We start from the raw sequence: 27,385 nt of genomic DNA, 5'->3' as shown, positions 1-27,385 counted from the left end.
TGTGCTCCCCCCACCTTCGGCACCGCTGTTCTGGAAGGGATGAACCCAGTTTCTCAGACAGGCATTGCTGATGCAGCCCTCAGTGCTTCTGTGGCTGCGGGGCTCTAAGGGAAGACACTGGGGGCCAACACGAGCACCTGGACAAACCAGCCTCCGACTGCTGCCTGTGAGCCACTAATGCAAACACTCAAACCAGAACTTTAGTATGAAGTGCACTGTCCTCTCTCCCATCTTTTCTCTTTGCTTCATGCTCCTCTACCACGCCACCATTTTTCCTTCTACTGGAATTCAGACAAGCACTGAAGTATCTGGATAACATTAAGCGTGCGATTCCTTCACCATTTTTAGAGCGGCACGCAAGTAAAATAGCCATTGCGTTTGCAGCTAGCTGTAAGGAGGGAGGTGCTGAAAATATCCAAAATCTCTGTTACTTCAAGTGGGGGACTTTTAATGCTGACACCTTTTTACAGATAAGGAATAAGGGCCCAGAACTGAGAATTGGATCCCACCTCCTGGATCTCAACCCTGTTTTTTAAACACAGTAAAGCCACTGGACACTTTTAGAAGATCAGCATCTTAGTTTATGCATTAACAAAAGAGGTCACCTGAAAAAATATCTCGAAGTGAAAAAAAAAAAATTACACTTGATCTTCTTTTAATTGTTGTATGGCAGCTGACACACTGACAAATAATGACAGCTATCAGTAAAAATTGAGAAGTTTCTCCCAGCAGCAAAATTTTACAGACAAAGTCCAAGTTAAAGCTGCAAGCATTAATATTACAACTATTAAGTTTAATCAGTTTGTGGGAAACTAAATCAGTTAACCAAGATACACTTCAGGTCCAAGTTTTTCTAGGGTAAAGTTTCCACAAATCCACTTCTGGTGTCCCCATTCAAAGCAATTTTATAATTAATCTGCAAATATCGTGGGCTGCAATTTAACATGCATTCAACTCATCTCCAGCCACTGCTGAGAAAGCCTGATCCAGGTCAGGACATCTCCCCATGTGTGTACGTTCTGGGACACACACATTTATGCTGCCAGGAGAGAGTACAATACAATCAAGTGTTCACACAGTAACTGAGACGAGATTTATGGCCAATAACACAACAAAGATCACAGGAAGATTCTCTTCCTGCAATATTTTGCTGCTCTCTGGACCTCCATCCGTAGGTGCTAAAGCATACTTGGTTTGCCTATTCTATCTTAAGGAAAAAATGCTTAATCTTAGTCTAAAGAAGATGGATTTTTTCAAAATTACTCATACTTCTGATCCATCCACATACGCTTCACCCAATTTTATTTTAAAGGAACTCTTTTTCCCCAAAACACACTTTAAAAGGAAAATTACTATTAAAAGAATTTGTACAAATGTTAATTCACGTGTTATTTATGTAGGCAAAGATACCTGTGGCAAAATGCTCTTGAACTGCAAGACACAGGTGCTCTACAGAGCGCTGCTCCAGCTATTATTGTACATACAACACATACAAGTAGCACAAAATCCTCAACATAAAAGTTTCCGAGAGTAACTACAAGCCACTTACCAATGACCATTTCATCCTGTGCGGGAAGCACTTTGCTAGCTTCCCACGACTTGGTCTTCTCTGGTGCCATTCCTGTACACGGGCGAGCATCATTTTCACTTCCCCCTGAAGATGCAGGCTCAGGCTCTCTCCTCTCAGAGTTGGTATCTGTTGGGGTTTCTTCTGCTTTTGCTGTTCCTTGACAGATTTTCACTTCTACCTCCACATCTTTCGCAGGCTCCTTTGCAGAGGTATTCTGTGAGGTTATGGGCTTGCATTTTAATTCTGGTTTCTCTTCAGACTTTTTACCTGGTTTGGGCTTGCTCAGTAATAGCTGTTGCTTCCCTGTTTGAGGTGCAAGTTCATTTTGCTTATTGTCCCCTTTCACTTCTTGATCTGGCTCAGTGCTGATGTTTTTTGGACTCTGTTGAAGTTTTAATTTGTCAGGCAGCTGTTTGACTTTTTCCACTTCTGCTGGTGTGGAGGATGGGGATTTTACTTTGGGATTTTTACCTCTGTGATCTTTTAAGTTTCCTTCCTTGGTCATCTCAATCTTCTCTTTCATTTCAGTCATATGTACATTGCTGGATATCCTGCAGACCAAAAAGTTGACATTTTATGCAGATGACTCACTTGCTTTTCTAACTTTGGGGGGGAAGAAAAATCTATAAGCTTCTGAAACCACAGATTTCTACAGTATTAAAGAAATAAAACCGTACTCATTCTCCTAGGAAATACTGACAACAGTAAGGGCAGAGCACCAAAAAGCATGCTGATGCTTTTTCTGTGTCCTCATCTATGTTTATGCCTGCCTTCTGCTGAACACAAAACGTCTCACACCGCAAAGTGTTAATCCCACATTTGAAAGCTTACCCACATTTTGAAGCTACTACAGCTGGTCTAATAAAACACCACTCATCTGGGCAGAGAGCGGGTAGTGATTGCCTTCACAAATTACAGGCTGATTAGCTAAATGGCTGACGGCTCATACGGCTCTACAAATCCAAAGCTTTGCATCCATCCCAGTCCTCTTCCAGCTGGCTGACTTGCACTCTCAAACATCTGTGTTTGTGTCTTCTGATGGGATAGCATTCTTTCCACAGCTTTCTGTTAAAAACGTAACTTTCATAAACTCTCTCACTCAATACTATTTTCCTTGGCATTCTAGCTACTGGAAAAGTTCAATAATTTCTTTTTTTTCCTCATGTTGCCTAAAAAGAATACGAGTTAAAACCAATTCTGTATGGTCTTAAAACCCATCAAAGGCATTCATGTGATAATTCTTGAGTCGACTGTTACTGCTCCAACTGTCACGAACACACAGTCTGATTTCAGTGAGGCTGAATTAAAACTTGTGAGGTTGTAAAGTAGATTTTATACAACAAGTAAAGAAAATTTCTGATGTCTAGGAGAGAACGTACCTCATTTTCACAAAAGTTATTGCTTCTCAGTGGAGCGATCTTACTATAAAAGATGTTATAAAGGAAAATGTTTCTGCTTTTGCATAACAGGAGTCTGAAGTTTCTCATTTTCAGCACCTTTACACCCTTGCATTGTGCTATGGATCTAAGTAGCACCAGCGTGAGCCACTGGCGCAGCTGAACACAGCTCTGAGCAAACACTTCCACTGCTATCTAGACAAGCCTGAACTCGGCAGGACTCTTGGGCATTTCTCCAAGCAGGGGAACACAATGTTCTTTTGACGCTTCTGCGTGGGCTTACGGACTTCGTTAAAAGTTGCATTCGTTTTAGAGAGGCATTTACCACCCTCACATGACTCCACACACAAAAGCATAATAGTTCCCTGTGGAGGAAGGCTGCAGCTTCCCCTGAGGTTTGGCTCTGGGTTCTGCCTTCCAGTTACCTCTTGGCCTCCCTCCACCCCAAACCGAAGTCTTTGGGGCTGACAGTCCTCTGTCCAAAGTGAGCAGCTGCTTCAGGAGCTGCTGCTTGTCTCCAAGCTCACTGCCTGGCACATCATGATCAACCAGCACTGACTTCCAAGGGGTAGCAGCAACTGTTCCTCCACTGCTTCGCAAACACCTTGAGCCATCCCCACTGTACAGAACAGGCAGAGCTCGGAGGCAGCACTCCGGCAGGCACCTGGGACCCACCCGCTCCAGCCGTTGCAGCGCAGTGCCCACTGCTCACCAGCCAGAGCCTAAAACCCACAGGGGAAATACAGGGAGGTCCCTCTGCTTTCAGTGTTACTACAGCAACCATGTGGGAGATAGCAATGACTATAAACTGTACAAAAAGTTGTTCCTAAACATTTGAAAAGAGGCCACGGTAGTGAAAGCTTCTGCTTTCTCCCGCCACATCCTCACACTCAGCCTCTTAGAAGAAAAATATCCTAGTGTACCAGCTTTTGCAATGAGCCCTTTCCCTCGTGAAGCCTATGTGCTGACATCAGGACAACTTTCATTCATTTTGGTAATTTATTCTTCATTCACTTTTTTTTTTTTAAAGAGTCCTGTAATCCCAGTAGATGCTTACCCATTGCACGGGAAGATTTAAGTGTCCACCCTATATTCACAAGTACCACTACAAATTCAGTTTTCAAAGTATAAATACACAAAAGTAGTGTCATTTTTTTATCTAGGGTTCAGACACCGGATTTGTACACATGAACAATGGGGAAATTCCAAGCACAAAGTAACATATACATATGTGTGTGTGTATGGGTGTGTCTATCACCCATACATACACACATACATGTAAAACCAGCCCACACAGAGAAGGCATGGCAGTTAAAGTTTGCCACAGAATTCCCATTTGTTGGGGTTTGGTTGGTAGGGGTTTTTGGTTGTGGGTTTTTGTTGTTTTTTTGTTGCGTTGCGAGGTTTTTTTTTTATAATTTAAATAAATGACATTAAAATCAAATCCTAAATAGATAATTCCAAGGGAAACAGATTATGAAAGACATATTACAAAACATCTATATGAGGAAAATATTACACTAATAAAGATTAATAAATGAACAATCTGGTCATAGCTTTAGGTGACCAAGGCATTAAAAAATCCCGCAAAAACACTGAGGACAGCAAATGAAACAAGTTGTTTCATTTTGTCGTATGCTAGTAAACATCTCAAATTCCTTTCACCCCCATGGATATAGAAACAGAGGAGTTGGAAAGGAGTGAGTGGTTTATAAATGTCCAACTACTGGAGCTATACTAGGGCAGTCACCTTTCTATCACTAACACCCAGAAGCCCTGATCATATAAAAATTCTCCCATACATCTAGCCCTCTGACTCCTTGACTTCACAGAAATTTACACAGGGTCCTCACTGCTTTGAGTTTTTTGCCTTAACCATTTGTAAGGTCCCGCCACTCCTATCTTATCCTGGCTGTTTTTCCTCTGGATCACACCTCAACAAGAGCTGCCTCCTTTAACGATCAGGCTTTCCTTTTTTTCCCTTCCAACACATGAAATGGTTTCAGATCACACAGAAAACTACCAAAAAGGCCATTACCTGGTACGTGTCACTTCACACCCTGTGTCAGGCACAGCCTGGGATGTGGAGGGCACAGCTTCCCGGGATACCATACTTGACAATGAAGGTTTGTTTTCATTCTCTCCGAGTTTCTGATGAACAAGCTGCCCGTGGCACTCATGGAGGTGTGGGGCTCCATTCGTATCGTGTGCTTTAGCAGGAACATTTTGGTTGCCTACACGATCTTGATTTACGAAGGGAAGACCGTTGTGTTGATTCAAAGCTTTGACACCAACATCCTTTTGCTGTTGACAGCTCTTAGAGCTGTGTGTTTTGCCAGCACCTTCTACAGCTTGCTGCTGTGCTGTCCTCTCTTTAACTGGAGGTTTGGAGGCAGCTTTGTGGGCTACAGCACCAGAAGCGTTCACCTTCTCGCATGCTCCCTTGGTTTCATCCAGCTTTTTCCCACTTTTTGTCTCTGAATAAAGTAAGCCATTAATAAACTATCCTTGACAAAAGTGACAGCAAAGAAGAGAGGCAATAAAGTAACCCACCATTCAAAATAACCTACGCAGTTATGTACATCTGAAAAGGTAGTAAGAAACCCCCCAAAAGGTTTAAAATCCTTACACCAGCAGTCAGAGGTTTAGCTGCTCTACTGGCTTTCCAGCAGTGTTACACACTGAACTTGGACTTCCATAATGCAAACAAAAAAACCCGCAAGGCTCAAGCTCAAAGCATCTAAAAATCTGCAGGCAAACGTAACAGTTTGGGCACTGTGGACCCATCCAGGACCCTCCTGAACCTGATACACCTTCCACCTGATTACAGGGGCAGAGACACACCAAGCAAGACTCCAAGGGATGCTGGGGCTTGAGACAGTGCCTCTTGCATTTCCACAAAAGGACAAGAAGGTTCTTCAGCACCTTTTCGTGATAATGGTTGTGAATATTAACAGCCAACATTTCTAGGGTAACTTCTTCCAGGATTCGACACACACAAGTCACTGGCAATTAAGGTTAGTTCACAAGCCTGGGTGGCTTTTGAGTCAGAATTGTGACCATCTGCTTTATTTTTGTCACCTCCTAAACAACGAAGCTAAAAGGGGATCGCCCGCAATTTATAGGATTCACTGACAATCTGTGAAGACAACAGCATGACAGGGTCTGCTCAACATCACCTTCACCCCTGCTGCAACTCCACAGGCATTAATAATGGATGCAACAGGGCAATGCCCTGACAGATGCATCCTAAATAGGAATCCAGCTCTGGCATGGCAATGAAACTTGCTGATCAAAAACAGATATTCCCAATGTCAACATGTCCTTTTTTCAGAGAGGGGGAGGAGGGAGTGCTGGTTCAGATGTGTTAAGGGAAAAGAATTTATTAGGTTTGCTATGTGATATTGCCAATACTTCTGTGGTATCTTGGAATAAGTACCGCTCTCTTAATTCAGCTCACTGTAATTCCAAAGGGAAAAAACAAAAAACAAAAAACACACAACCAAAACATGCAGCTGAAGAAACATGCTGCTTTTAGTTTTTGATCTTCTAGCATTTTGTGGGGTTTGATCCGTTTGATGAGACGGATCATCTTGCGGAGGAGGTGAGAACATTTCTATTTTCCCAGTACTGGTAGACAAAGCTACTCAGTTACATTCGAGTAATTCAGGTAGTGGGAAATAGCAGGCTATTAATTTCCAGTTTGTCTGCTGTACATGCTAGAGTCAAAGCTTGTAGCATGCCTAGAGGGATTCATACCTTCCAGAGGCTTCTTGCTTTCAGTTTGGGTTCCTCTGTTACTAAGCACATGCTTAGGTTTTGCACCACTCTCCTCGGGCTTATCTGTGGCCTAAAAATGACAGGGAACACAAAAATAACAGTTATGGCCAAGAGTGTTTATTTCCCACTTGGTTCCTCCAACTATGTAGGCGTTCAGACTCTGTAAAACGCACACTAAGACCTCTGATATTCTGAATTTTTAGTTACTGCTGTGTTTACTCCCTTCTTCCAATCTCTCCCCGCTTTTGCAGACAGGTATACTTCTAAAACAAGACAAGACGGCATAATACATTAGCTCACTGCTTTCCAAAATTTTCACTGTCAGATTTTGCCTCCTGTCATCTTTACTCATATTGATTAAAAACCATAACATGTGAACACAAGAGAGATTAGAAAAAGAAACGATACTGTATTTCTGTTGCTTTTTGGCTGCTGCCTGAAAGATAAGCAATGCCTCTACAGATATCGTTAATGTATTTGTCTCAAGGCATCTGAAGATTCATGATCTGAGCTATGATAGAGGTGATACAAAAAAAGAGTCTCTAGCTTTACAGTAACTCTTATGTATGTACTTGACATCACAGGTGTCATGGTTAAAACAGACTTATTGTCTTTTAGAAGTAGATTTTTATTTTTAAGCAAACTTCTTCCTCCATTTAGGAAAGCACAGAGGAGGGATATTTTCTAATAGCACCACCGAACACCTCACACAGCAATACATTTGTAATCGAATCAAAACTAACTAACTAATATATAGCAAAAAGCATTACACCAAAATAGAAAAAGGCATAACATATTTCTTGGTTGGCATATAGTTAAAATCTAGTGATGAGCAGCCCCCTATCCTTATTTGTACAAGCAAATAAGCAACATTTAAAATATATCTGCAGATAACTCTGATTACAAGGCTGCTGCAAATCAGCCCCTTCATCTGTTAGTAAAAGCAGTTAAGGATTTCACACTCCAATCATATAGATACAACAGCAGAGTCCCCACCTTCCCAAAAACCAAAACACCCAAAGAGGAAAAGTAGTAAAAAATCATTACCATTTTTATTACAGCTCTAAGAAAACCCGCAACAATGACCAGTGGGAACATTATTCTTGCAAAGTCCTACGTTCAAAGAAAGCCTTGGATAAGTCACAGTTTAATGCTGGTGAGTTTTTCTGTCTGTGTGATGTTTAAGTAAGAAGTTAGAGGTTTGGGTCCTGTGAAGCTCAACTCATAGTCTTTTATTAATTTGACTCCAACTCTGCAAAACTTCTTCCATAAGCATTCCCAGGGCATCCCTGGAATGCTGTCATACCATCAACAAACAGCTTCACCCAGAAATGAAAACACGACCTCCCTGCTGCCATCCCCACACTGACTCACCTTGCACTGGGCCAGCTCTGTGATAAGCAGCACGCTGTTACGCAACAGCACAGGTCCGAACACAGAAACAAGCAGGTAGCAAATTCTTTTTGTGTGCAACCCCCGTGCAACTGTGGGACATGTCTATGCTGCTATCACAAAACGGGCTGCAAAACTAGACCAAAGTTAGCACATGGCTCAGCACAAGCTAATTTGACTTTAAATTCACCCAAGCTTTGCTCCATGTTACCCTGGCTAGGTCACATATATACAATATATACACTACCTCACTAATTCATGTCTAGTTCAACTATTGCTCAGCGGTCTGCAAAGTATAGACGTATCTTAAGTTCTTATAATTGACCTTATGCTTCAATTTCAAAAACTGTTCATGACCAGAAACAAACAAAAAAGAGAACAATGATAGTCATATTGCAAAACTAGAGTTAGCCACAAAAGCCTCTGCTTGCCCAATACACATTGCCTTTTCCACAACGGAGACAGTGGTTAGAGCCTGGGACACAGACCTCCACCCATCCTAGTCTATCAGGTCACCAACAGCAGGTCATTTCACCTCTTGGTCTCCATCTGCCTATCCATAAAACCTGGATGAGGCTCTGACCTCCTTCAGTCTCATCTTTTGCAAACACCGATGAGGAGGCAGTGCATAGTGGCTAGCTAACAACTTATCCCGGCAGTATGCTAGAAGTCCCGGTGAAGCACTCCTCCAGCATCCCTCACATCACCTCTATTTACATCCCTCCTAACTGCTCTTTTCACTGAAAAAGTGACAATTTAGAAATGAATTTAGTTTATCATCTTTATATTCATCTTCACCTGGCTGCCGACATGCTGTGCACCATCAGTTCCGTACAAGGTGTAAACCCTGCACAGGGCTGTGTCTGTCTCCAGGCATTCTGCAGCGACTGCAGGCAGTAACTTGTCACAATGCAGCTTTAATCAAAACGTATCAAACTTTTCCATTTCTCAAAAAAATCTGCAGAACTGAAATTGGAATTGCGAGCAAGTACAAGCTTTATCTCTATCCAGAATTAAGATTGATACTTAATGTATGATTTATCGTTCTCAATTCTAATGGAAACTCTTTATAAATTCTTCTGTCTCCTAACAGTCTAGCTCGCTTGTCAGCCTCTGGCATTTAAAAAGGAGACCAGGAGAGCACTCAAAGCCTGAAAAGGCATGCTAGCATCTAGTATCGCCCCATTCTTCTAAAAGGCTAGATGTACCTTTTAGAAGAATGTAGATCTTTTGGTTTAGATGTACCAAAAGATTTTACAGTTTTGGTGAAAAGTATTTGGGCTAATATACAAACAGACATTTGCATTTGAGCTAAGTTCTCCTTATTGTAATATCACACCCCTACATACAAGGAGATTCTTGGAAGGAACAACCTATTGCAGCTCTTGCATTTTTCCCTCCCTTCTTCCTCATTGTGAGATACAAGCCACAGTGAAAACTGAAAGGTTCCATTACCTAAAACTAATTCCAGATGCTTGTAACATTTAAAAACAAGGTTAATCAATTCCAAAACACCATATCAACAATGTAACGGTCTTGCCTGTTCCTCCCTCACTGTCCTCAATAATTAAGAAATGCTTAGGAATTGAAAACTTGCAAACACAAGAACTGTTTGATTTGAGGAGTGAACAAGGCCAATGGAGTTGATAAAGTCACAGTTTCATCATAAATATATAGCTAAAGACAACTTAAGTGTCTAAGGACATGTAAATCTGCTCAGTAACATGACCATAAGCCATTATGGGTTTTCGTAACTGGTGTTGTGTTCAGAACTCTTGATCAATCAAGAAAACAGAAGCTTCTTTCAACAAAAAACGCTTCCAGTACTCATACTTTTCATGGGGGTCTTACTTCAGTCACTAATTTGAATGACATTGCTGATCTTCAAGCACTGGTAGAAGCCGAATTTTCCTTTACAGGAGCAATCTACTCCTCATATTTGCTACAGGATTGCCTGGCACATTTTGGGAACCTCAGACATAAGACTGCAAGGCATGTTTTGAGCCTTGGTCTCTGCCTTAAGAGACTTGCAATTCAAAGGTCACAGCAGTAACCGGTAACAGCAATACTGAAAGAAAACTTGAATTACACATTATGCAAGAAATCGGCAGGAGAGCCTAAAGCCCGGCTATGTCATAAAGAAACACATGAAGAACAGTAAAACAAAACCAACCTCAACAAGGATTTCCAGCAGACTCCCCTTCTTCCAGGGCACAATGCCTTTGAGAATAAAATCCACTACTTTAGAATTTTTTAGTACTTCTCCCATAAATGTAATAACTTTATCCAGTGTATCAACCCTTGTCTCTATCTTTGCCAGCCTGTCCTTGTGCTTCGAGGCATCTAGCTGGGCAGCTCTCATCAATTTCAACACTTCTGAGCATATGCTCTGGACATCAGTCTGGTGAGTGCTGTCCGATACCTTTAGGCCTTTTTTCATTGCTTCTGTCTCATCAGGAGCTGCTCGGGATACTGTTAGCTTGTTAATGCCTTTTTCTACATCATCAATGCCTTTGTTAACTCGCTGCAGTTTGCCTGTCAGATCTTCTTGGAAATGCAGCAGTTTGTCCATCTTTTCATTCAAGAGATTGAGTTTTTTGTCCATCATACTTAAATTGTTCAATTTTGTAGGCTGTAACTTTGTCAGGGCATTTCCCTCTGCAAGGTCCAAGCTACCCGCAGACATTCTGTCCAGACAGCAGGATGTCAGATAGGTTAGGTTGGCTTTATCATTAATCATAAATTAGAAAATGAGGGTCTGAAAGTTCATCTTCTTTAGCTATTCCTATACCAGACAAACTCACTTACTGGAGTTGCTAGAGCATATCATGAGATAGCTACTGCCCAAAAGATTTATTTCTGTGTTATCTGTTTCTTACTGTGTGCTCTCAATGATGGAGGTAATTTGGCACCAGACTATATTTTCTTGGGGCTCCTTGACGTCACAAACCCATTTAAAATTCTTTCTCGAGTGGCTGTTGATAGGCAAGCATCTTAAAAATTGCCAATGCCTGAGCAGACCTCTGGAGGAGGAGGAGGATTGTTTTTATGACCAGTTTTAGTTTTGTGATAACAAAAAGAACTTGCTAGAGCATTTCTCTTCACTAAATAGGAAAAATAAGAAAGTAAATTTGGTGGCCTTGTGCTAAGGCTTAGAAGAATTCAGCTTTGTAGCACGGATGCAGAGCAGCCAGCATAGACACAGGGTGTGCTCTTTAGCTTGGCTGGCACTTGAATTTAAAAATAGAGTGCAATGACAAGGATCTGAAATGTGTATCTAGCACCAGCACGTCTTTGTCAACTGAAGCTTCTAAAGTTAAATCTTCTCCCAGGCTGTGAAAGTGAACCGAGTGAGGGGAAAAGAAAAAATCTTCATGAAGGCACAGCAAAATTAGTCTAATTATTAGCAACAAAATTATTAAATCATAAATCTTATTTAAAGGATTTGTTACTGACTTGCTTTCACTTCTGAATCACAGCGTGTTTACTACAAAAATTAGTCAGTCACTAGAGAACAGAACAGTTATCACTTTATAACTGCACAGCCCTCACTGCCACAGTTCCGAACGCTTTACAAACATTAATGAATGCATCCTTACAATACAACACAGAACAAGAGTCAGTCGTCTTCCACAGGTGAAGAATTGCAGCATCAAGAGACAAAGTAGTTTATCGTCTGCCAGACATGATATTGAGTCAAACGACTGTGTCTAGTTCTCCCAGGTCCCTTTACACTGCTGCACATATGCAGACCAGGGGAAAAAGCAGTGGGGAAAACCTGCTGCTGCAGGAGTCCTGGTGCGACAGAGCAGCTGAACCACATCAAAGCCACGGGCTTGCAGTACCAAGCATCCTTTTGCCTCCAGTCCCTCCCTCATCTTTTGGAAGGGGCATATAGGAAGAAGGTGTAACTCTTAAAGTGAATTTTCTGTATGAGATACCACATTCTGGAAAGCAAAATCCTTCCTCTATGCACCACAGAGTAGTATCGGCATTAAAATTACACTCTCAAGAAATGTTAAGCCCTCGCCACTTCTGTAAGACAAGGTTTTTTACCTTCACAATAATAAAATATTTTGTTATGTCTACCAAAAGAAATATTTTCAAGTCACTGATATTTTCACAGTGGTCTGGGATAGCATGGCATAAGTTTTATGATACTCCATACAATCTTATTTGGATAATCAAGCATACAATGCAGTAAAATTCACAGATCTATCTTGAAAGTATACAACATTGGCAATAAAAGCTTCACGACCCTACTACTGCATTTAAAGAATCAGAGTTTTTGGCCAAATGCCTTTAAGTAATTAATTCTTTCAAGCCTACAAACATGCTTGATGACAAATTATCAAAAAAGTCAACATTTTTACTAAATCAAGTGTACCAGCTGAATGTTGTTCTCTTAGGGACAAAAAGAAAAAGGTAGAGTCATTGGATTGTTATATTTAAAGTTAGACAACTTGCAGCAAATATTTCAATACGAAAACTTAGCCACAGAAAGTCATCCACAGTTGCATACTTAGAACTGAAGTTGACACCAACAGTGTGCTATTACAGGCACAGCATGCACGGTCGTGAAACAATGCAAATACAATACAAGTGCACAACTGGCCTCTGTGTGTGTTTGTGGGCAAATGGGAGTCTTTTGAAATCTTGAACCTTCTTGATTATTTAACAATGGAGCGCTAAAGGCATTAATGCTGCCCCATTGTTATTTACTAGTGTTATTATTCATAGAACTCCGATTATTTTATCCTCCTCACATACAATGGACTCTAATAGTATATGTTGTGTAAAACATGTAAGGGGACTTCAAAAAAACAGAAAGGAAATCTCTGAATTTATATTAGTTTGCACAGGTAGTCTTGCCTGACTGCAAGTCAAGGGGCAAACACCACCTCTTCCTGCTCCAGATTCAGCCACACGCACTGCATGTTCCAGCTATATGGAACAGATTTCACCACCTAATACCTACTCACTCAGTGAACTGAAACATGTGTAAGACAATGCACTATGGAGAATTCTTGCTACATGCAGCAAATATTTCTTGCTAGTGTTGTCTGAGGTACAATACAGGCAAGATGCAGCCAAAACTGCCTCCTACTGAGATACAGCTGTTGGACTTGCAACACCACTTACATTGTCCTGTGCATCCGTAAGCAACTGCAAAATTACAAGACGGATGAAGGACAGAGAAGAAAAACATCAACTGGCCCACAGTGAGCAGTTTTAAAAATCTGTCACAAAGTTATTAAGGTCAGCTTTTCTTTTTTTCTTTTAATTCCTTCTCCCCTTTGGAACTGCTGGCAAACACACAAAAAGAAAAACTGGCTCCAATCAATCTGATTATTTTGTCTTCAGGATGATAATGTGCTCAAATACCAGCAAAGGAATCTTTTATTCCATTTGCTTTCAACTACAACAGAAAGCAATTTTTGTTCAGAACATTTATTTAGTGTCCAATGTTTGCATCTTGCCTGAGCAGCCTGAAGACAGCATTCAGTTCTACTAAGTCTCAAGCCTTTCAATACTGACCAAAAAAATAAGAGAAAAATCTTAAAATTGCCTGACTCCATATTACAGATCATAGTATACCCATCCTTAGACATCACAAAAAAGTACAGTTATTGTAAACAAATGCGATAACCTATTAAACTCATTTTTTTCTTTGTGAGGAGCTATTGCTTATAACAACATTTTGCACTTACATACTGCAACACACACTGCTTCATCTTCAATACCCCTCAAACTACATCTGAAGAACTTGAAGTGTTGTATGAGCAACAAATACCAGTGAGTCTTGCAGAACCTCTGCAGATTGCAGAGCTACGTTCAGTCACCCCGTGTTGTCATTGGCAAAACAAACTGGCAACCCACAAGACTCCATCATGGTCTGGATGTAACTTGAATAAAGTTTCTGATAATAATCGGTCTCCTGTGGATTTCTGCTTGTTTCTTCCAGGTAACAAAAAACAAGCACTGATCTGGACTGTGTAGGCAACTGCCTTGGTTCCATTAAGAGCTGAATTGAAATGAACTTCTTGGATACCTTTAAAATACCTCCAAGGTATCCACTATCTTGGGAGTGCCAGAGAAAAGGAACACAAACACTGGAGAATCAGAACTACAAGTGACCTTGAATCAACGATGCCAAAGAGATTTCTGTTCTCAAGGGAGAAATGAGAGTATATTCCTCTTTGGCTTCAGCCCCACACACACTCTCCTAGTTGTGATAAAGAGATGTCAAAAAACAAGAGAAAAATTCACATTCAACATGAATCTACGATATGATAGTTCAGTTATGATCCCTTCTTGCTAGCTCTGACCCAAAGTAAGGAAAAAACACAAAGATAGAGTGAATAGAAAGGAGAAAGTGGAAAAAAAAATAACCCTACAGCATGTACTAAAGTGACAGCAGAGACTCATATCCCAAACAAGAAATGTCACAGAGGTTAAAACCAGCTGCTCAAACAGATCATCTCATTAGATTATTGCATTGCTTCCAAGAACACAGTAAAACTGGAGATGGCTGAAAATACGTAGGTAAATGAAAAAAATAACCTTTTATATGGCCTAAACAAAGCCAAAGTTTAATAGAGAACTTGGGGGCTTTGGGAGAAGCTTGCAGTGCTTGCAATGCAACAGAGCTCTAAGGAGATGAAAAATTCATTGTGATAAAACATCAGGAGCTTACCAAAAGAAAAAAACACAAACAGCAGATAAGCGCAAAACAATCTGGATACATCTGCTAAGCACTACTCAGGTAAAAAATACTAATAAGTATCTTTTACTTATTTAGAAACCAGCTATCAACCTTTTCAAGTTACACTGAAAATCATCTTAATCTACATCTAGCTGCTGTAGCTCATTAACCATGACACAGTTCTTACTTTTTCCCTTAGCAAATGAAAAGGTAACTAAACTTTTTTAGGGTACCTAATCTTTTGAAAAATTAAGCCCTACACCAGTGAGTAATTTCTCATGAACAGCATGTTTCCTAGACACATGAAAGGTAATAAATCATGTCCACAGAGTAATGGTGCAGCATGAGACCAATTCTCCTGACAAATGGCAAGCACTGAAATGGGCATTGGGTCTAATTTAGAGGAAAAACTTCGGAGGGCAGGAAGCACCATACAGTCTGGATAAGTCCATCTAGTTCAATAGTCGGGTTTCCTGCTGAGCTCAGATCAAACCAGGAACTGGCCCACATCTGCTTTAGAAGGCCAAGAACCTGACACTTAACACATCGCTCGTGTCGGCTGTTGGTTGAAACCCACCTGCACAGTAATAGGGTCTAAAGAGCACTACCACTCTTCCCAAGTGACCCTGGCACGATACATTTCAATATCGCCTAGCTCACAAAGACTACAACGTTACTGTAGTACCAGATCAAGTAAATCTTAACCATCACTACATAAACTTTTCCTTTTCTATGTATTTAATGACAGAAAACTGTTAACGGGGCAGGTTATGAAACACTCTCTTGCAAGTTGACTTCTTCTCTCCCTTCTATTTTATTCTTTCCAAACAACTGAATCTAAGGATAATGCTCCCAAGCAGCAGCACAGCTAAGGACAGGTTAATAAATCTGAGATCATGTGCAGTGTTGTAATGCATCTCTGTCAAGCAGCTGACAGCAGATAGCTGAACAGATCAATTATGACATTTCATTTACATCAAAGTGATGAGATTTCTAGATAACACTGTTTATTATTTGCCCACATGGCTTAACAAGAACCTTTAAGTCCTTCCTCCAGCTCCAGGTTACTTTGCCTCTCAGGAGGCCAAGAGAGCGCCTGTTGCCCGTCCGCATTCACTCCTTTGACCCCAGAGCTTATTCTCACCACCACGTCTGTTACCACAGAAACTACATTAAGAAGCCATCTCATTTAACATTTAAATTTCATTCTTTCAAAGTTTTGTTTTTCTTTTAAACCCAAGCAGCAACTAAAGTATTTTACCAACTTGGACCAGAAGGCTGGTCATCAGTAATGTTTGCCTGGTGTGGTGGTGAGGATTCACCCTCCCACTCCTCCACAACCTCCAACAAAGAGTTCTCCTCTGGAAACCGCACAGGAAAGTCATGTTGCTCGTTCTGCTTTCCCTGGATTTCAGTGATTTTATATCTAATGCAGTCAGTTTCTAGTAAAGCCTGCTGATTTAAATGGTCAACCACAAAAGCTACCCTCAGATTCAAGAAGCCTCTCATTTGCAAGATGCTTTCTCACCACTATGAGAACCTCAGCAGAGAACCCTAAGGCATTTTTTACACATGCCAAAAGCTCCTGTCTATGGTAGTTTGCTCAGGTACAACTAATTCTAAGTCAGTAGAAATCTAATGTTATGTAGAAGAGCAGCCTTGGCTGTGCAGTAATGCCTACAGGAAAACAGTAAAAGCAAATTTTTGTCACTGAAGTGATGCAAGAGGCCTCTCTGTAAAAATACATAGGGAACAGATCTGTTGCATAAGAAAGGGTTATTTCTAGACAGTCAACTTTTCAGAAGCTAAAACCTTACATAACCCAGAGTTTGCTCCAAAACACATTGAAACCAGCACAATCTTTCTTGCTGATGTGAAATTTGACTAGCTTCAAATTAAATCCCTCAGAAAAGTCTCTGCTTTGCCAGCAACACACTTTTGTTTGAGAAGATGAAAGTCGCCAAATTGCACTGTGCCTTGTGCTGCCTTCTGTTCCCTTGTTACTTCAGAAGATCTTTCAAGCTTCAAGTTTGAAAAAGTACTGAAAAAAACACGCGCTCCGAGCTGCACTAACTTGCAAACTTGTAACCATTGCTTCCAACTTCACCTTTCTCAATACCATGATTGACAATCGCCCAAAGAATATAATTGACGTTTTTCTTTGCTCCTCCACTGACATTTCCAAAGTTAGAAGACAACAAGACTGTTTCCCCAGCTACCCTTCTGCCCTTTGTAGTTACTGATCAAAGTATGATTACCTCAAGCAAAATTTTACATTGCATTGGTTTAAGTGTTTGAAAGGTAAAACACACAAGTACCTCAAACCATGTCAGACTGCACTGGAATTAAGTGAACAAAGTGTTCATGGATGGCCATGCAAGGGACAGCCTCCCGCTGCTCACAAACCATTTGACTGGACTTGAGTATGCCTTGGCTACAGACACACACTCTTTGAAACTTTTTCCAAGCAATTGCAAAAGCAGTTGTGCAAGCTGGAGTCTCAGTTATTGATTTTTTTCTCTCTGTCACATTTCCATCTGGCAGTTGCTGATGTGGTACAATGAACACCAAGTACTGTGCTCAGTGTTCTTTGCTAATAACAGTCTTTACAGGAACCTAATAATGGAGGGTTTTTTTACTTTTTTTAAATAAAAACACTCCTTGACATTCCTCTTCCTCATTAATAACCAGAATATCATGTTAAGGAAATTCTAGATGAAGCAAATAGTCATCTGTCCTATAATGAAGTCTGTTATGTGCTATATTCACCTGCTGATTTAGATCTCTGACATTTTGCTTTGACGTCATTCACAAACACAGGAATAACTACATCAGTTCAGGCTTAGTCTCAACACAAACTCTACTTTGAAAATGATTCTGAGTAAGACAGTTCAGGTACCAAAGCTGGTGATTTTGCAAACTCTTGTCAGTAACCAAATACTCAGAGAAGCCACTTGCACTCCTTTAGGTGAATGTTAAAAGGTCTGGCAAAAAACCCCACAGAAAACGTTGCATATATTTTAGATGTGCAAAAGATCTCCAGCTAAATTTATAATCACTTTCATCAAATTGGAAAAAACATAATGGAAACAAACAAAAGAATGTCATCTACAGAAAAGCTTTACTAAAAGAAAATTATGCCACATGCCAAGGAAATTGTAGGAAGCAGCTAACAACAGGCGCCAGTTTCCAGAGCAAGGAACAAGGCGGCAATTTTTTAAGTTTATCTCTCTAAAGAGATAGCTTAAGAACAGTTGGGTGTCAATTAGAAGCCTTGAGTTAGAGCCCCGGTGGTCAGAGTAAGCACAGTGGTCTGTTTTTCCATCTGAAGATAGTATCTCAGTACAAATACCTAGTGAAAACAGAAATCCAGAGAGCAGTTGGTGCAGCCATTTCCAATTCCATTCCCACTCCCAGAATAGTTAAGTATCCCTAGTGCTCCTCTGCAAGGCTTTTGTCAGAATTCATGAAGTTTTGCTTCTGAACGACCTTACTACCTTAAATCAACAGCCAACAGACTCCAGAGGATTAATTTTAAGCAACTGTATAGAAGGTTCTCTGCACTCATAAGAAGGTCCTGAATTAAAACTACTAAACAACTGATTTGGCAATTCTTCTGTTAGATCAGTGACAAATTAATCCCCAGAAGCATTGCAGAGACAGCTGTAGTGTAAACCCAGATACATCGATTAGTAGTGTTAGACTAAAAAAACAGCACCAAGTCCTGGCACCGTAAAGCAAAATCACTCAGAGGAAAGCAAGCAAATAACACCATTGACAAAAGATCCAGGATGTAAATGGTTTGGATTTCATATTAGTTGATATCAGGAGTATTTGTCACTGAAGAGTAGTAGGGCAGTGCCAGCCACACATCTAGTAACAGTACATCAAGATCTTCTCAGTGTAAGACATTAGGAAAGTAGTTAAAATGCTGGGCTGGATGCTGGAAAAGACTGCAGTAATATTCTGCAAAGAGGTGAGCAAGTTACACCTGGCAAGAGTCTCTACACACAGTCCATGAAAACGGTGGAACACAGAGCTCCCTGGCTCTTGTTCAGTCACAAAAGGAAGGACAGGAAAATTTTGCAAAAGTTTCTCTAAACTGAATCTAGTGAAGAGTGGATCTTATGAAATTCTGCATTGACCGTAACCCAGTGAAAAGTGCACTGAAACAGGCTCAACGACCCGCAGCAATGACGGGCAGCTTTCTACCTGGCTTACCAAGAGAAACTACCACTGACAGCCATGGTCAGAACTGCCTCACGGAGCAGGATGACCTCATCAGCCATTCAATAATTTGTGCCAATGTTTTCTGCACCTAAGACTGCTAACTCTGTATAAAGCAAACTCAGAAACAAAAAGGTCAATCATCAAATTTGTAGTGAACGATTTTCTCTTTATAGCAAGAGAGGCCATGGAACACGCAATTCAAGCTATGCCTATTCCTAAAGAGCTGCTGAGAATTCACCAGGACCCTGAAGCTGAAGCTCCCCATACTGGGCTTCTGGGGGACTTCAGCTGAAACTGGGAACAGAAACTCACTAAGATAATATCCAGAACAGAGCTATTTCTAGAAAACGGGCATTTCTTTTCAATTCTACCCGGCCCCACACAATACCAGTCAGCATGTAACGATGGTGCTGGAAGAATCAGGTCTCTGAAAAGTAGCATTCAGGACAGGACATACCTGAAGATGGGGGCATGAGTAAATAAGTTGGAAGAACCATAAAGCACATGCACTGCTCAGGCCTGAATACCAGGATGAGGAGAAATCAGAGAATGAAAGGTGAGCCTCAAATATAGAAGACAAGAGCAGGAGGACCTGCTAGCTCCTGCTGTCTCAATTCAGCCACGGGAGAAGCTAAAAACAAACCTGTTCTGTAATGCCAGAGACTATATAGAGTTTACTACTCTAGTTTCTAGGACATGAACTGTCTGAAAGGATACTCAGGAGAATATATTCAGACTGCAAACCACTATGCACTGGTGCAAAATTTAAATTGGAGCATATGACATCTTTCTCTTCAGTTCCTACAAAGCCTGGGTAAACAGTGTTAACAATTGAGATGCTCAGAAGTTTTCAAACCATGTATTTTTCTAAAAAATCCCAATCCTTTAAAGTGGTTTACTACTTCCACTGATTTTTTTTTTTTTCCAGTTTGTCTGCCTTTCTGCTAGCTCTCCATAACAGTCTGCACATAGCCTGCCAAGACTCTGGACCCAAGGATGGTAGTCCAGGCCTCTGCGGTATGGAGACTGCCCCAGACCCAGGGATCCCAGATCTAGTCTGCCCAGTAAAGGAGTGATTGACTCCTCAGGTGAGCAGGAGCCTGAACTGCAGGTGTCAAGGACAGGTCTCTATCAGGCCTATCCCAGCAGCTCTGCAATCCAAGCATCAGATAACCACACAAAACGAGAGACAACTGTTCAAAGAGAGATTAAAATGAAGGTAATTGTTGTGCAGTGCAAGACATTCAAAAACAAATACACATAGGTCAAGATGTGAACCAAGAGTATCTGAGGAGGTTCAAATAACCATACACAGGACTCTCAGGAGAAGTAACCCTGAGTAGCAAATTTGCAGCAAGATGTTACCCCCCAAAAATGAGAGTGGAACGCACACCCTCTACCACAAACAAGAAGTAGGAGAGGAGCATCAAGATTAGCTTTTGTGAAGGACTAGGTGACTTCAGATATCTCACTAAGTGGACATGTCCTAAAACATGAGTAAGGTCCAGCAAGTAGAAGAAAGAGCAGCAGCAGCAAGGTTAAAAGGACTGATGCAGCTGAACATCAAAACCGTTTGGTTCATGGGAAGGAAAAGCTTGAAGGAACTATAGGCAACTCAGTCTTCAGGCACATGTAAGAACACTCCTATCACTGCCTTTCTTAAGGAAGAGTCCAATTAGTTTTGGAAACAAAATGCCTCATCTTATCGCCTGAGCATGAACTACACCCTCCACTGTACATCTGAGCAATAACACAAACTTCCAATCAATCTGTAAACACACTCAGGTCACTGTTTACAGAGCTGCCTAGTGTTATGAGTCCTTCCACAACACCAGGATCAGCTGAGCCAGCCACTTACTCGAGTACAAGCAGGCAGATCATCAAGCACTGTGCCAGAAACAAGAAGTTCCACACTGCGACCACTGAAATCAGAAGTGTATATAAACTCATCAGCTCCTGCTACAACAGGCTTAAACCCAACTTACAGGCTACATGAGAGAAGAGAGCTCTCACTGGGGTTAATATTAAGCTTACAGATTAGAGCAGCTCTCACCAACTTTAGTAAGAACTGCACACGTGGTCCAAGACACTATTTATCCTTATATGCTTTTTTGCTGGTCATATCCTCCAAAAACATCCTTCCCTTTATAAAGTTCCAGGAGTTTGAGTGCTAGCTTTGTGAACAAAACAAAGAATGATTTTCTAAGAGATAATAAGTTTGGTAAACTGGCCAGAGTGATGTAATCCAATGCAAGACATCCAAAACAAAGTTATTTTTGATTCTTAGCTCACTGAGGACTAGGGAAACCAATAAATCAAACTAAATTTAAGATAGCTTTTACCTGTAGATGTTAATATGTTTTCAGAAGAGAAATATCATTATCACTAGTTTCACAGAAAGGGAAATTGAAGCAGTTAATATCAAAGAATTACTCAGTCAACAGACCAATTGCAGAGAAATAAGATATTCTGAATCTCATTATAGCTTTCATATTGTTGCAAAATACTAACTTTGATCTGCAGAGCCAAGCCACAGAATGCCATGTAGACAGAGAACTGCAGTACTGACTTTCTTCCCCCATGACATGACTAGTCTAAAAAGCTCTGATTGTTTGCCTTGATGCTTCTAAACCCACTTTCTGTCCTGGAATATCTTTCATTTGCATTCCTCCAGCAACAACCAAAAGAAAAATTGCCTGTATTTCGGGCTGTTTAATATCTTTCTTTAACAGGAAGTTGAAAAACAATTTAAACACATCATTATCTTTTCAGCATAAAGAACAGTTGAGTAGTATATTCAATTAAATTAATAGACCAAGTTTTTCTTCTGTTATGTTGCCTTAAACAGACAATAAATCAGGCAGCTAGAGGAGTATGAAACATATCTAGTCTTCTGAGCCATTCTGTTTCTGTAATAACTGACATCTAGAAAATCATATTGTACTGTTAGCTATATTAAATCCACTCTGCGTTACATTAGATTAATTTGGGGCTTTGGAACAAGATCCTACTTACTGAAATTAGTTTTTTTTTTTATTTTCTTCAATTGGGCCAGAATTTTGTATACGACTGTTGATTTAGTTCATTTACTCCATTGGCTCTTTAAAGAACTAAATGATTACAAATATAAACTCTTTAAGAAAGCCCATTAGCATTAGCATTGAGCAAAATACATTTCTTCAAAATTTTGAAAGAAAACAACCCTAACCCCCCCCCAGTCTGATCCATTGTCATTTAAAATGCAACTCCTACAACTTTTTTTTTTTAATTACTTGAACTGTAATTATATATACATGGCATTCTTTTTAAGGTTGCGTAACTCCATTTTTTGCTTCTGTCTGGATGATAATGGTCTTTTCAGCAACTCAAAAAGTAGGCAAATGCAAACAAATCAAAGAAAACAGAAACAGTGTTTCCCTAGACTGCCTAGCACTTTAGCAATGGAAACAGAACCCCACAGGAAGCTTTAAAATGCACTGTGGTTTGATGAACAGCTTACAATGTTAGAAAAGCAGATTTCTACTCCCTCTTCCATCAGTGACATCTGTACATCTCTCTCCTCTTGCAGGGTCTACGGTCTGTCAATCGGTGGTTAAAGCTTTCAGAGACAAACTCTCTTTCACTGTTTCCTCAGACCCTTGCACAGTGAGGTTCTGGTCTCACAACTTTTAAGTACTGCCACAGAGAACATGTTTGAGGTACCAAGTGGATTGCACTGGTTTGACTCCAGGTCGAACGGGCTCATGCAGAATTTGGTTCCTCATTAAATCACCTCAGTATGAGCCTGCCCAACAAATTCATTGTCTTCAAACTCTCAGACCTAAGCCAACTAAAGCAAAAAGCTGTAACAGCCAACCTTCACATAATCCCAGTGGCAGTTTGGCATCCTATACAACAAATCTACCGCTTAGAATAAAAGTTTTAATGTGCCACAGCTCTCATGAAATAGAAACTTGTTTACAAAGGCAAAGCCTGCACTCATTTCAGACACACCTCCTTGACATCGGAGGTGCTGCGCAAGCCAACAGACTGCACCACCTGGCCAAGAACGTCAAACACAGCGCTTTACAAAAGGCACAAACCAATGCTGCACCATATAGAAAGTTTTTACTTTCAAACTAGGCTCACAATAAAACACTAAGGAGTCTCTTACCGTAAATCTCTTAATGTAATCAGAAACACAAAATCCTCCCATGCTCAAACGAAGGGATCTGTGCAGGGAAGATTCCTGATACAAGGTTCCCATCCTGTGTGGCTTGTATGGTGGTCACCCAGGTAGCCTGCAGCCTTTTACTGAATAAAGCTGCACAGCCTCCCTGGATCTTGCTAGAATTCTGCTTGTGCGATAAACTAGGCATTTCGTCTTATCTAACACTACACCAGGCATTTCAATCATTTCACTTCCTTGTCAGCAGTACTAAGTTCTATCCATACCCCAGCAGCTCACTTCCTGAATTACTGATAACGGCTACTGTAAGGCACGGAAACAACAGCAGATGATAGCCAAAGCTCTTCAGTCACTAAGGAGCCCCTTCTTTGCACTTCTCTGTTCCTTAGCTTATTTTTGCCCAATTTAACTTTGCTTTAGCTGTAACTTAGGGACAGCACGTTTACTTTAGCTAAGCAGTGACAGGACTGTCATTTATCTGACTGCTGTTTTTCTCAGTGACACTGATTACTGCTGCAGGATATTTGCTTTGATATAACATGATTATTACAAATGTGGGCATTTCTTTCATTTCCAGTTTCTTAAGTGATAACATAGGAACAGAGGGAACAAAAGAATGGACAGAAAAGGACAAATATTCATCCTCCATTAGAATTCACATACCTACCGATGCCTTCAAGCACTGTTTCTAGTCTCACACTATGCATAACTATGCATACAGAGCCATTCACTTCAGTCTGTAAAATACCTTGCAGTCAAACAAAAAGTACTCACACAAGTGTATGTTGCTATGAAGCCCATGTAGGCATATTTGTGAACCCCTAGATTTAGAATCTTTTCAATTTTTTTTCTACCTACACAATTAGATTGATAAGCAGCCATAATGCACCCAAATGACGTTCCTTCTCATGGATTTGGTCCTCAGTTAATGAATTCCTTTTTATTTTGCCCTGTGTAAAATACACTTTTTTTTATTGAGTTGTTACCTATAAGACTGTGTCAATGGAGTACAAATATACAAAGACAACAGACACTGAGATGCTGGATGACCTAAGAAGGAAAGTAAGTTCTGGAAAAGTAGAAACAAATCTACTTTCAATTTTCATCAGTGCTGTGCCTTCCTTTCCCACTCCACCAAGCAGCTGCAGTAGAATTAGCTCTGATTACTAGCTACAAGTGATCTAACATTCACCTGAATCACATCAGGCATGGGTATACTAAATGACAGCCACTCACTATGGACCAGTGGCCTTTGAGCAGATGGACAAGTATCTCAGACCGCAACATCTGGGCTTAGCATGGGCCATGTCTTCACTGCTTAAATCAAAATAGATGTGTGTATTTACCCCTGGATGAGTGCACATGCACTCTCCCCTAAAATATTCAAGCAAGCAACAGATACAAGATACCATACCTTTATCATTATGATCTAAGAGATGTCAGGTCCAGAAGTGTGGGTATAGATCTGGCTACCCCTTTCAGAGCAAAAACAAGTGCTTCGATTCCACTTGGGTCTGTACAGCAAGATAACCAATATGCTGTTAAAAAAGAAAATAAAACCAGTGTGAGTACTGGCAAAACCAGCTAATTAAGGTGAATGAGGATATCTTGCAGAGCAAAAGCCAGGGAGGAGATGGCCGTGCTTGCTGTGCTGCAAGTATTTGTCATTGCCTGGCAGGGAACGTTTTCCAGGCCCTTCGGCAAACAAGTGAAAAGGCCACGGGTTGCCTGGGGTACAGGATGACTTGACTGCAGTTCATAGACGTGAGATAGTTCTACCAAGAGGTTACTAGTCTAACATCCTGGTGAGGGACACAGGCAACCTGAGGCTGCCTGAGACACTGGACTCAGACCTTCAGAGATGCAAGGCCAGTCTCAACAGCCAGACTCCTGTGTCACTTCTAACTCGATCTGTGTGCCTTGGCTTTTCCACCTGTAAAACTGAGTTAAATTCTTCCTAGTTCACAGAATATTTTCAGAGCTTTAGAATCTATTATTACAATTCCCCCTTTTAAAAGGCAAAACCACCCCATAAGTTCTAGCTCCATATAGTGGTATGGGAAAAACGGTGTCTTCTGAGCAGTAAGCAGTGAGAGTGCTGCTGAGCCATTTTGCCTGGATAGGGCAAGACTGTTGCAGGCTTTGTGGCAGCATCGCAAGCAGTATTCCTGGCATTTGCACAAGGAACACTATCCAGGCACTCTCAATGGGAGAGGAGACTACCCACACAGGCATGAAGCTCTTGAACACGGCCTTAAGCTTTTTTTATTAACACGTAATTGATTGTACGAATTAAAGACTCCTATGCCAGATCCTAAAAAAATAACAAATACTACAGCTATTCAAAAGGTGTAGCGCTTAATAGATGAGTCAGGAGATCCCTTGATCCAGGAGAAGGGAAAAAAAGGTATTTTTAATACATGTGAGACTTATTCCAATAGCAAAAATAATCATGTTGTTACTCCAAATTTAATAAAGAGATGCTATTACTTAATGTGGCAGCAGAGGCATGTACAGCATGTAAGCGCCATGCCACGGGGGAAGCTTGCATGACAAAGAGAATCCTTTAGGAAATTTGGCAAGCACTCCGGAACAAGCAATGCTCAGCCTGCGATCTTCCATTAGCAGATCCAAATACGGAACTGTAGCATAAAACACCACCTTCCTGCAGTATTTTCATTAATTAATACTATGAATATAATTATTATGACTATAAGCTCCACTGACTTTGCTTTTTCTTCATTTTAGCTTATGAAAAAAAATAAATTTGGAGCTTTTCTCTCCGCATTGTCATTTCAGATCTTACGATGCCAACTCTGGACCGGCTTTTTGGAAGAGTATTAAAAGGAGCAAATCAGTAGCAACTACGTAACCTTCAATCCACAACAAGGAAATAGTCCACTTTTCATCAAGTTAAATGTGTTGCTGTGGATAGAAACCAGGCAATCGACACAGGACTACTTTCTTTAGTACTAGGGAAAAGTCTAGTGGATTCTACAGAAAAGGAAAAAAGTGTCTGGTGCCTGCTGTAAAATACTAAGAGCCAGAGACAAGGAAAGTGCTCATCTTGAGTATAGGTACTCCAGTGTAGGCTTTGTAGATGTCACGAGACATCATTTCCTTACAGAATAAATGCAAAGCTTTTCCAAAAATAACACAAGTAACACCCAACAAATGAAATCAAGATCGAGCTCAGTACTTCAGCTTTCAGAGCAACTCTACAAATCTGCTATACTTAGACTCTGCAGCTCCTCTTTCAAACCAAGAGGTGTTTGACAGCTAGATCAGTGCACTCGGAGCAAAGACCAAGAAAAGGAAAAAGGTAATGTTAAGAGGTTATTAATTATTACTAGCTTCCCCAGCCAGATACACCAATTCCTGCACTAACTACAGAGTGCAATGAAGGGGCTCAGCATTTCTGAGGTGACCTTTCCTATCTCCCAGCATCAGCCTCTGTGGATTAGGCAGAGGTGCACTGCTCCACAAACACATCCCATTTTCAGGGAATTTATAATCTAAACAACACTCCTTAGCTGAAACTGTTAACATGGCAATTAATATAGAATAACTTCCTTCCTGAAAATAAATAAGGAGAAGCTTTAGTCCCTTTGCACATTTCTTTAGTCCCTTTGCACATTCTAACACACTTAGAATTACTACTTACGTATTTTAGAGCCTTTTTGTCAATAATAATCAGGGGCAGGGAGCTACTAATACTGATGTCACCTGGTTTAACTCATCATGACTATGCTCAAAGCACTTAATTGAAGGTTCACAGTTCTCTTCCAAAAGGGATTTCCAAACTCTATCAATAACTTACCCTTTCATTACGCTTCCATCCATGCAACAAGCTAGAACCGAATGCCAGCATACAAGAGCATTCCCAGGGAAACGCACGCAGAATCAGCAGGCAGAGTATTGACACCAGAAATGTTCAAATCCCCTTCTGTATCTGATCAGGACAAGCATTCAAGAGTCTGTGAAGACTTTGACTGATGAGCCATTTCCTAAGAGCAGTCAATTCCTGGTTGTCTCTGTGCCAGTATCAGCACATTTCTAGAGCTGCTCCACTCACAATGGATTAGTATTAAAGGCCAGCTCTGAAAGCCTCCCCACCTCATTAATATTAATTTTATATTTTA

General features: G+C 40.7%; 1 protein-coding gene across 3 annotated transcripts in view; it reads right to left on the bottom strand.

Annotated features, from left to right (window-relative positions):
• The window catches only part of MYLK3 (myosin light chain kinase 3), a 33,957-nt gene extending 10,636 nt beyond the window's left edge, over positions 1-23,321 (bottom strand). The window contains exons 1-5 of one of the 3 annotated variants that reach the window (XM_086620933.1): positions 10,313-10,825; positions 7,795-7,860; positions 6,727-6,817; positions 5,006-5,444; positions 1,550-2,121 (exon numbers count right to left, since the gene is read on the bottom strand). In XM_086620933.1, the coding sequence (XP_086477059.1) occupies positions 1,550-2,121; positions 5,006-5,444; positions 6,727-6,817; positions 7,795-7,860; positions 10,313-10,825 (1,681 nt within the window). Of the gene's footprint in view, positions 1-1,549; positions 2,122-5,005; positions 5,445-6,726; positions 6,818-7,794; positions 7,861-10,312; positions 10,826-23,228 lie in introns of those variants that run through there. The other 2 variants (XM_086620935.1, XM_086620934.1) reach the window with 2 other exon arrangements.
• Between the last annotated feature and the right edge of the window lie 4,064 nt (positions 23,322-27,385).

This window comes from Tauraco erythrolophus, chromosome 15 (assembly GCF_009769465.1).
Source record: "Tauraco erythrolophus isolate bTauEry1 chromosome 15, bTauEry1.pri, whole genome shotgun sequence".
Lineage (NCBI taxonomy): Eukaryota > Metazoa > Chordata > Aves > Musophagiformes > Musophagidae > Tauraco > Tauraco erythrolophus.
The sequence above is the reverse complement of the archived record's forward strand: the minus strand, read 5'-3'. Positions and strand labels throughout refer to the sequence as shown.